General features: G+C 40.5%; 1 protein-coding gene across 2 annotated transcripts; it reads right to left on the minus strand.

Moving 5' to 3' along the window:
* Positions 1 to 348: 348 nt before the first annotated feature.
* On the minus strand, positions 349 to 1,850 carry LOC111139898 (protein BEX1-like). Of its 2 annotated transcripts, none has more exons than XM_022492324.1 (2): positions 1,807 to 1,850; positions 349 to 989 (listed from the first exon to the last, which is right to left on the minus strand). In XM_022492324.1, exon 2 carries the CDS (start codon positions 982 to 984, stop codon positions 598 to 600), a length of 387 nt encoding a protein of 128 aa, XP_022348032.1. In that variant the 5' UTR covers positions 985 to 989; positions 1,807 to 1,850; the 3' UTR covers positions 349 to 597. The 2 variants fall into 2 exon arrangements, with proteins under 2 accessions (XP_022348032.1, XP_022348033.1); XM_022492325.1 differs by lacking the exon at positions 1,807 to 1,850 and adding an exon at positions 1,334 to 1,368.
* Between the last annotated feature and the right edge of the window lie 9,369 nt (positions 1,851 to 11,219).

The following is an 11,219-nucleotide window of genomic DNA, read 5'->3' on the forward strand; positions in this document are numbered from 1 at the left end:
GGTGGGGATGAGGGAAAAATGGGTAATCATAGCTCACACACACCTGATCTTGTTTCACAGTCATGTGAAACAAACACAGCCCCCAATTTTATAAAGAATTCCTGGGTTTACTCATCTGGCTAAAATATCAAATTTCATTCATTGAATGACACTTCTACTTTCACAAGATCATTAAAAATAGTTTCCATTTCTTCTAAAACTGCATAAAATATGAAAAAAAACACATCAACTTATTTCACAGAAATGAGTCCCTGTATTAATCCTTTGGTGTATTCAATTTTAGCATTTTTCTCTTCATGTACTAAATACATAAATGCAAGATTTGAAGTAAAAATACAGAGGTTGCTTTCTTTAGACTGCTTTATTGGTTTTATAATATATATTGTAATAATAATGACTATCTTTCCAGGCAATAGGCAAAGCTGTCTTGCTAACATAATCTTAAAGATTGGATCAAAAACACAACATTCAACTCAAAGTAGTAATAGACACACCAGAAATGAGTGACGTCAAAAGGTTTACAACAAACGTATATCATGAACATTTAACTTTAGAAAGTAGATGTCTCCCTGTTAACTTCAGGGAAAACATCGGGATTCAAGGCATAAGGCAAAACTCATCACGATGATCATGGTGAGGGGGGTCAATGCTAACTGCCCACAAACTATGACTGAATTGCTTTTCCTTCAGCTTTTGCATGAGTTGTCTCATCTCCTCCCCAATCCTTTCCATATTCTCTTCTCTCATCCTTCCTTGTGGCTCTCCAAGCCTCTGAATCATGTCCCATCTATACTGCTGGTTGGGCTGCCTAACACAGAACCACCTACGATTTACTCTAGGCATACAATATTCACCAGTGTCCAAAGGGAGGGCCAAGGGCTCTCCTTTATTAGCAATTTTCTCCTTTTCATCCTTTTTTTCATTTTCCTGGTCGGTATTTTCCATGTTGAGATTTTTTACTGCTTGTTCCTCTTTGGACGCCATTGCTCCTAGGAGACAAAAGACAAAAGAAGGGGTTGAGTTTTGAGTGGACGTGTCAGCACCGAGGACAGAGGCCTTACTACTCATCTTTCAGAGCCCAGGATATCAGCGGTTTTTAAATTTTCATTTTCCTACCTGAAAAGCTTTGTGCGTCCTCTAGGGGGCCTCCAAGTCCGGATTCCCACCCCACTTCTCTGTTCTACCTCCCCCCAAACCCACCATTTTCCTACAGATCCATCCCCAGGCTACTGCAGTCACCAAAATGGAGGACGGGGGACATGGGATAGGGTAGTTGGAAGGGGGTCTCAAACTGGGCTCTGCACCCTCCCCCAACACTGACCCCAGCACCGACCTGGGCCTATCCTTGCTGTCTCCTCCTTCTCCCAATTCTCGCCGTGACTGCGCCGCCGCGACACTTGACAACTACACGCGCAGACCTGCAGAGGACCACGGTGGAGGGAACAGGGAACTGTTGCGAAGCGCTTGGCGCCGACCCGCCAGCACCTGGTCCCTTCGAGGTCCGGGGCCCCCTAGCCGCCCCCATCCGTATCTCCCACCTTCACCCCTAGCTTCCCCGCACCCCTCTCCGGAGGTCCACCATTTTCCTGTAGGAACTCCGGGGTGTTTCCCAATCGCTCTTAGTTGCTCTGCTGCCCTCCCTAAAGCGCCAGCCCCCTTACCCCAGGGGCCCACTACTGATGTTCCCAAGAATGCCAGGTCTGGAGAAAGCTACTGGCGACCCGTTCCGCTGATCCCCTGTGCCAGCTGTGAGAATAGGTGGACCGCTGCCGCCCTGGCCTCGCGCACAGGCCCAGGAGCCATTACCTGCCCTGCTATCCTCCAGTCCAAAGCCAGCCCGCCAGGTGCAGGACAGCCAGGAGCCAGTACCCAGACTGGACTGAGGAAAGCACTGGAAGGCTGCATCGCTCTGCAGCTCCAGGGCACGTGAGGGCCTCGCGTCACCAACTAGCTCTCTCCCCTCCCCACTCCACTCCCTCCAGCAGGCACTGAGATCTACTAGACCCTGGCCCCTACCTCTGCACTCACCAACTCTCCCTCTGCCTGTGCACTGGGCCCCAANACCTCTGCACTCACCAACTCTCCCTCTGCCTGTGCACTGGGCCCCAATGCACATTGTCTTGTCACTCAGCTCTGTTCTCTTCAGTCTGAGGGCCCACAAGGGGCCTTACCACCTATGGCTGGGTTAGCCCTTCTCTGGCTACCAGGGAGGGTTTGTATATCACCCTCTCCCCCCAAGGCCTTCGCGTTGTCTTGGTCTTTTCAGTTTTTTCCCTCCTCTTCTCCCTGGCTGTACATCTGCTTCCTAACAATTTCTCTTTATTGTCTTTTTAAAAATATATATTTTTTTAATTTTTTCAAATTTTTATTTGAGACAGAGAGAGAGAGAGAGAGAGAGAAAGCGAGCGAGCACAGGCAGGGAGGCCAGTCAGAGAGAGTGAGAAGCAGACTCCCTGCTGAGCAGGGAGCCTGATGTGGGGCTGGATCCCAGGACCCCAAGATCATTACCTGAGGCCAAGGCAGACACTTAACCAACTGAGCCACCCAGGAGCCTCTCTTTATTGTCTTTTTAAAAATCGGTATTGCTCAAAAAACAAAATTATGAAATTTCATTTTTTAAAAGACATGCTTCAACCTGGGGAAGTAAAAAGAAAACTCGTGTATTATGTTCTGCACCACACAGAAAATAATTTCTCTAGGCTTCACAGAACTTCATTTTAGAACATTCTAGCTTGTTTTAAAATTTTGTAAAAAAAAAAAAAGGGGGGGGAGGGACGCTTTGGGGAGAAAAGAATCTTCTTAAACACAAACGGTGTTTTGAAAATGATCAAGGAGAAATCCAGTTGTCAGCTCTTGCTCCTTTGATAGAAATAATCCACCAATCCCCTCCTTTTGAAACAAATTTTAAGATTTATTAATAAACATTTATACTTTATTCTATTATGATTAACATTCGTTATATATGGAAAAGCATATTCTGACAACTGAAGTCATCTGCTGAAATTTAATGGCTATTATTAGTGATGATTTTGAAGACCTAAGCAGAGGGAAGGACTGTGTGGCAGTGGCAGATTGAGGGATGCAGAGACAGTCAGATTCTCCCTGCCCTGATAAGAGATTGGGAAGGTGCCCATCTTCCCACTGCCATATTCCAGAGCCTTTCATTTCCTACATTCAGACTCTTGACTGTGCTTACTCCAAAAATACAGATGGTCTAGAGACCAAAGTAGTGACCTAAGTAAATTCCTTTAGTTCTTTCCATCCGTTTCTCTCCCAAATTCCCACCTAGTAATTCACCTCCCAGACAGATGTGTGGGGGTGGTGTCTGTTCTCACACCTCTTCTAAACCTCTGTGGTAGATGACTCCAAGAATAGTAGAGAATTGTTTGCTGTGGGGAGAGCCTCCCAAGTCTTCCTGTTCCCCCCTCTTTGTTACATTGTCCAGTTGGAAACCCTTGTGGGACGTTTCTGCTATCTCTCACCTGAGTTAGGAAGTGCACACTGCTGGGACCCTCACCCTATCCTCGCCACCTCCAGGGCACCCAGGAAGAACCCGACCTTGCCACAGGGTCACTATCTGCCAGTCCATACTCATCCTGGTACTCCCTCATTTATGCCAAGGCCCAAGGAACACTATCTACTGACCATCCTGAGTAAACTTAGATTAGTTATTCTCAACACAGAAGTCTGTGGAACAGATACTCAAATATTATCTTTGTATGTGAGAAGGTAGTAATATATTCACACTTTTGTGGGGGATAGGGGCCAAACTTCTTAGCGGATTCTCAAAAGACGTCATGAGTCCTCGCCCCTAAAAACGTTTTAAAATCTCTATTTATGCTGTCTTGCTCTCTATTTAGCTCTTTACTTTCACCTTAAACTTACTTCTTTTTTTATTGTTTTCTGCCTTAGTAGTCACTCATTGGCCAATCCAGAATCTGAGCATCATCCTTGAATCCCTCATCATTGTTCCTTATATTGAATTAATAACCAAATCTAACGAAGACTGGCGTATCTTTTTAAAACAGCAGTATGGAACTAGAGTTTACATACCATAAGATTTGCCAACTTAAAGTGTACACTTCAATGCTTCTTAGTGTATTTACAGATATACGCAACCATCACCATAGTCAATTTAAGGATATTTCATCACATTAAAAAAAAAAAAAAACACCTCAAAAAGTACACTTTCGTTATCACTCCCCACTCTCCAATTCTCTCCAGGCCAAAGCACCGCTAACATAATTTTTCTCTATAGATTTCCCTATTCTGTCTATTTCATGTAAATGAAATCATACAATATGTATTCTTTGGGAATTGACTTCTTCATTTGCTCAGTGTTTTCAGAGTTCATGGCAACAATACAATAATCATTTGAGGAACGGCTAAACTTTTTTTTTTTCCAAAGTGGTTGATCGTTCTAAACGTTCCTAGCAGCAATACATGAAGGTTCTGATATCTCCATATCCTCATCAACATTTCTTATTTTCTGAAATTTTGATTCTAGTCATATTAGTGAAGATGAAGTAAGATCTTACGAGGGTTTTGATTAGCATTTCTTAGGTGATTAATGACGTTGAGCACCTTTTCATATTATAGTTTTACTCCCATTCCAATATGTGTGTTTTGTCCCCAAACCACCAAACAATTCTCCGGTATCAGCTGGGTGTCCTACAGTTAACTCAATTCTGACACTTTAGAGATAGTATCAGATTCCACAGATTAAGGGCTCAGTTACACAAGTTTGCCCTCTCTTTCAAATGCCAATCACAAGTCCAGGTTGTTACTTGTGCTTCTGACTAACTGACTATAAATCAGAAGTTCTTAACACCCCCCCCTCCTTAGGTTTGATTAATTTGTTTGACAGACTCACAGAACTCCAGAAACCAATTTACTCACTAGATTACTTGTTTATTACAAAGGACATAAATCAACAGGCAGATGAAGAAATGCATAGAGTGAAATCATGAACAAAGAGCTTCTGTCAACATAGAGTTTTCAACCCTGTATGGCAGCATGTGGAAGCATTCTGGTTCACCAACCTGGAAACTCTTCCAGCTATTGATAAGCTCCAGCCACACTAGCCTCCTTTGGTTCTAAATGGTTCAAGGACCTTCCTGCTCTAGAGCTTGTGCACATGCTGCTTCTCCTTCTGGAAGGCTAATCACTCACCCCTTCCCCACCCCCCGGCTAACTCTTATTTACCCTTTAGGACTCAACTTAATATCATGGCTTCTGAGAGTCCCTCTCTGATTCCTTGGTCTAGCCCCTCATGCTATCTCTCACAGAACCTTGCTCTCTATCACAATTTAGGATTATGTTTTTATAAGATTTCTCTTCCCCCACTAGACTGTACATTTCATGCTTAGAGGGACCATGTCTACCTTACTCATCAGGACATATTCAGCATCTAGCCCAGTGCCTGACACACAGTAGGTCCCAAGAGACAGTAAGTTGAACTCTATTAAATTGACACTTTTTAAGGTTAAAACCAGGCATATACTTGGATGCCTGGGTGGCTCACTTGGTTGAGCGTATGACTCTTGGTTTCAGCTCAGGTGATCTCAGGGTTGTGAGATTGAGCCCAGCATCAGGCTGTGTGGAGTCTGCTTGAGATTCTCTCTCCCTCTCCCTCTGCCCCTCCCTGCCCCGTGCTCTCTCTAGCTCTAAAAATAAATAAATAATCTTTTTTTTAAAAAAGGAATATACCAGCAACCTCATAAGGTTCAATCGAACACTTTTTGAACGAATGAAAAATGAGGCAGGTGAATTATTGAGAAAAGAGAATGAGAAAGTAGCCTGGGGAATATGTTTTGCTCCCATTTTACCATTCAACCTGCCCCTCCCTCTGCCCCTCCCTGCTCTCTAAAATAAATAAATAAATAAATAAATAAATAAATAAAAATTTTTTAAAATAAAAAATAAAAAGGAAGGAAATTATGACATATACTACAGTATAGATGAAACCAGAAGACATTATGCCAAGTGAAATAAGCCAGTCACAAGAAGACAAATACCGTATGAGTCCACTTATAGGAACCACTTAGGGTAGTCAAAATTACGCAGACAACAAGTAGAATGGTGGTTGCTGGGGGCTGCTGTGAGGAGAAAATGGGAAGTTACTATTTAATGGGGATAGGGTTTCAGTCATATAAGAAGAAAAGAATTCTGGAGATGATGATGGTGATGGTTGTACAACATTATGAATGTATTTAGTACCACTGAAGCGTACACTTAGAAATGATGATGGTAAGTTTTAGAAATGATGATGGTAAGTTTTAGGTTCTTTGCGTTTTACCACATTAAAAAGAGTTTAAATTCATTAAAAAATATAGGCGCACAAATATAGGGCACAGAAAGTAAAATCCTCTGGTATTCCACTCTTCCTATGACAACTGTTGTTAAAGTTCTAATGTAGTTTTTATATTTTGTCTATACATATTTTAGAACACATTATGTAGTAATTATTCTTTTTAAAAAGATGTCACAATATACATGATGCCGTTCAATCTGCTTTATTTAATTAAAATTAATATACACAAATAGGCCCAGCCAATGTTCTAAATTTGTCCCTCTCTGTAGAAATGCACAGCAAAACAAGACAAAAACTGGAACATAAAGCATAAAGATGCTAAAACAACTACCTATTGAAACACCACAAAAATGTTCTGGGAAAAGTAATCTGTATGTCTTTCCTCCAGTGAAATCCATCTTCTTCCCCATATAATTGTACATAAAAGGTATATTCTTGCTGGTAAGCTTACTTTCAATCTCCCTGCACCTCTCATCTGTTGTCTAAATAATTTCCTAAGCAACATTACCTCAGAACACAGCCTGCCTCATTTCTGTCCCTTTGGCTCCCATTTATAATTTATGAACATTGTACACATGTGCAAATATAATGAAAGCACGAGATAACCAATCCCCAACCACCTGCTGACAGCTACTGCTAACATTGTGCAATGTTTCCCCCTGTAGATTTTTCTATAGGAGATAGAAGGCCCTGCTGGGGACAAAAATAGTGCTTGTTTCTCATCCACTTCACCTTTAGGACTGGAAGGGTGTCTGTGTTTTGAGAGAACTTTGTCATGTGACAAACAAGCCAGATTTTGAAGGACAGGGGTAAGGGGATATAAGGACTCAGTCCCACCACCCTTTGATAAGGACCACAGTCACATTTCCTTGAAAATGAGGTAAGACCAACTTGTGTGTTTTGGGCTCAGAGGAGACAGAACTATTCTCATGAAGACCGAGGACAGGAGTTGGGGTGGGGCATGCCTCCAAGGGTGGACACAGAGGTACCTATCCCTGAAAATGCTGACACCTTACCACCCTCTCACAGAGGATCTGTGGGGAAGATGGTTGTAAAGGGCACCATTTGAAAGATCAGGATACAGTCTGACAGCCCTGTGGCCCATGAATGACTGGCCTGGGTGGAAGAACGGGAAACCTTCTCAACTTGATAAATAACATCTCACCGAAACTGCCCTCAACTAGGTTACCATCCATTCCCCCTGCCCATCCCCCCGAAGTGGAAAATTATCTGGCTCCTTCCCCAGCAGGAGGCTGGCCATGAAGTATTTAGAATTAAAGCCCAACTGGGCCTTCAAACACCCCCTCCTCAGTCTCAGACATATTTTTTGGTCATCCCTCCTGAAAGGAATTTTAGTGTGGGATATTAAGATAAAATGTTTTTACCTTTTTACATATGGAAAATGTAGTCAGACATAAATAACCAAATGCAAATAATAATTCTATCACTCACTGATTACCATTGTAATATATATGTCATATTAATATTTCTGTCCTTTTATTGTTTAAAAAAATCTCCTGCCATATAGGATGGCTGTGAACATACATATTTAACATAAGCATATGATAATAACAATAATTAATAATGCATAAACATGTATATCAAGTATGTAAGCCTATATACTCATATACGAAGATATAGAAAACTACGTTAAATAGTATATATGTGTACATGTGCCTGGCAAGGAGAAAATGCCTCAATAGTTATCATCATTATCTTTGACTATTTTTCAGTTACATTATTCTTCTATATATGTGCATAGATTCACATATGTATGTATTACACATATGATAAAAAATTAAATGGAACTGTACTGCAGATGCTTTAGTATGCAACTTTGCTCTTTTCTAAATATTTTACCAAATGACTGAGGACCATTTATCTCACCACTCATCTCACATGACACCTTTATGGCCCAGTCATAAAAGGAATTTTAGTAACCACTGGGAAGATAACATATTCACCCCTTTACATGTAGAAGGAGTCTTCTGGGGATGCTGGTAGTGTGTATATTTCAATCACACATAAAAAAAGACAGTGCATATAATCAGGGACTCCCACTAGCCACTGACAACTGGTATAATAAATAGGTGTGACATCAGCATTTCTGCATTTTGGTTTCTTCGTTGGCTTGAAAAAATGTATCCTATAAGGCTTTTATAAGGACTGAATGAGTTTCTATAAATGAGACACTTTAGAAGTGTGTCTGACATACAGCAAGCGCTCAATCAATATTACCACTACTAACAGGTCCATATTCTTTATATATATGCATATCAGTACACACATACACAAACTGCATATAAATTTTTGGCCAAATTGAATCATACTGCATACACTGTGAGAAAAAAGATATGATCTTACTTTACCCAAATGGCTACTTAGCGTATAAAAATGCTGCTCAACATCATTGTTCATTGGGGAAATCCAAACTAAAACCATAATACAATGTCCTCAGCAATGGCTGAAAGTAAAACTAACTAACAAAACCAGCTGTTGATGCGGATGTGAAGTAGGTGGAACTCTACACTGCTGATAGGCTATGAATTGATATAAGCACTTTGTTAACCAGTTAGTATCTACAAAGGCTGAGCTTGCGCACATCTGATAGCCCACCAACTACACCCATAGGTATATCCTCAATGACAAGTAATTTTTTGTGCACCAAAAATATATACAGAAAAATGTTCATAGCAGCATTATTCATAATAACCCAAGGCTGAAAACAACCTGATGCCCATCAGCAAGAACGGATAAATTAAGTTTGGCAAAGTGAAAGAATGGACTACTGTAGAGCAGTGAAAATAAACCATTGCAAAATGGGATAATTTGAATAACTCTAACAGACCTAAAGAAGGGAGACACAAAAGAGTTCACACTGTATGACTTCCTTTTTGTAAAGATCAAAAACAAGCAAACTAATCTATGACATCAACAATCAGACTAGTAGTGAACTTTGCATAGAGGCCGTGGTAGTAATGACTTGGAGGAGGACACAGAGGACCCCTGTGGGATACTGATAGTGTTCTGTATCTGGATTGGGGTGGTGGTTATATGGTGGTGTTCGTGAAAACTAAGGCTGTCGGACTCAGGCCGTGTACAGCCATGATACCCCATGTTTCTGAGATTAAGGGTTTAGCTAGGGACTTTTATTTTACAGGGTGAGCAGAAACTTCCTCATGTTAATGGTGTGCATCTTCAGCATACATCTGTGGAGATTTCAGGTAAAACTTGTAGAACCTCTCACATTTAGATCCTAAGTTTGAAAGACAGAGTTATGCACCACACCCAGTGCTCCATGCAATACGTGGTGCGTAAACAGTGAATTTTGGAACACTGGAAAAAAATAAAATAAAATAAAACTTAAAAAAAAAGAAAGAAAGACAGAGTTAATCATCTCAGGACAAAAACTATAGGCATTGACTGTCCAGGCCTAATGGCAGGTTAAGAAGTGAACTTGGAGGAACCCAACTCAGATTTTGATGTTTGTTCCTCTTACCTATCCCCAACACTAAAATTAAACAACAAACAAGCAAACAAAAATACAGAAGTTCTGATGCTCAGTCAGGTTTGGAAACAAACAACCTATAGGGAAGTATCTTGATTCTGTGGCCACAGTATTTGAGCCTCCCAGAGACTTGGCTGGCCCTATCTTTCCATAATTTCTCAATTTACCCATCCAAGCGTCTTACACTGAAGCAATACTGGATTGTCTGTGTAACCACCAAGTATACCTTTGCACATTCTTTCATCTGTACCATGCATCAGACCTGGAATGCCCCCTTGGAGAACTTTCCTTGACTATATATCCTTTGTCAGCTCAAATGGCACCTCCTTCTTGATGCTTCACTGACAATCCCATCTCACCATTTGAAGGTACCACCCCATGCTCTGTTCACCCACAGCAAGCCACTTGTCCTTCTAGTATGTTGTTCTGGTGTGGGTAGTGTGAGGACTACCAGGAAAGAATGCTAAATATCAGGAGGTGGTAAATTTAGGTAATGAGTACTTTGGTGCCTGTAAAATCATTCTTTGCACTTTATTGCACATGTATAGATATTTGCCATATTGCATTTTTAAATAAGTGTCAGTGAAAGTGTGGGCACTATTTATAATATACTATGCATGAGAACCTAAATTTCGCAATCTTTCTGGAGAGCAAGTGACATTCACAGAGCTTCATGGAAGTGACTTGATGATAGTGAAATTCTGTTAAGAATCCAAAATGTGCAGCGTTTTTCAACAGGGGCTATGTTGGTGCTTTGCAGGTGAAGCAATCTTCGGTGTGAGGCATCAACCACACCTGTCATTTAACAACTTTTGGTGCACCAATACCCTGGAATTTTATGGACCCTGAAAGGAATAAAATGTTTCTATATATACATATAACTTATGTGTGATTCTGTGTGATGGAGACATAAATAAAGCAGACAATCTTTTGCATTTTATTCAAGACTTAGGGAACCTATCCCACTCATGTTGGTTTCTGTCTCAATTGGAATTTTTTAAAATAATTCTTTCTGACATTATCAAGATGAACTGGCTTTTGTAGAGGAGGAACAAAGTTATTTTTATTTATTTATTTATTTATTATTTTTTAAATTTTGTTTTATTTTTTTCAGTGTTCTAAGATTCACTGTTCTTTTTTTAAAAAAATTTTATCAAGCTCTGAACTGGATATGTTACATTACCCGTCACATATCTTTTTCAATTGTTACATATTTTGAAACATCAGTAATTTTCACAATCACTATTGTTCTGTGACTTGTGTTATCATATTGAAAAATGTTTTAATTTGAAACAAATGCAACAAAAAATCTTTAATGGCCATGAAAAGAACAGTAATAAAACTTTCAGGGTTAAGACAATTCTTATCTATCACATAAGGGTTATATGGTCAGGGAAG

The sequence above is a fragment of the Enhydra lutris genome, unplaced genomic scaffold (assembly GCF_002288905.1).
Source record: "Enhydra lutris kenyoni isolate GAN:26980312 unplaced genomic scaffold, ASM228890v2 scaffoldscaffold123, whole genome shotgun sequence".
In the NCBI taxonomy this organism is placed as follows: Eukaryota; Metazoa; Chordata; class Mammalia; order Carnivora; family Mustelidae; genus Enhydra; species Enhydra lutris.

Coding starts and splice junctions, on each gene's coding strand:
- LOC111139898 (XM_022492324.1), bottom strand. CDS start 984: ATGGCGTCCAAAGAGGAACAAGCAGTAAAAAATCTCAACATGGAAAAT.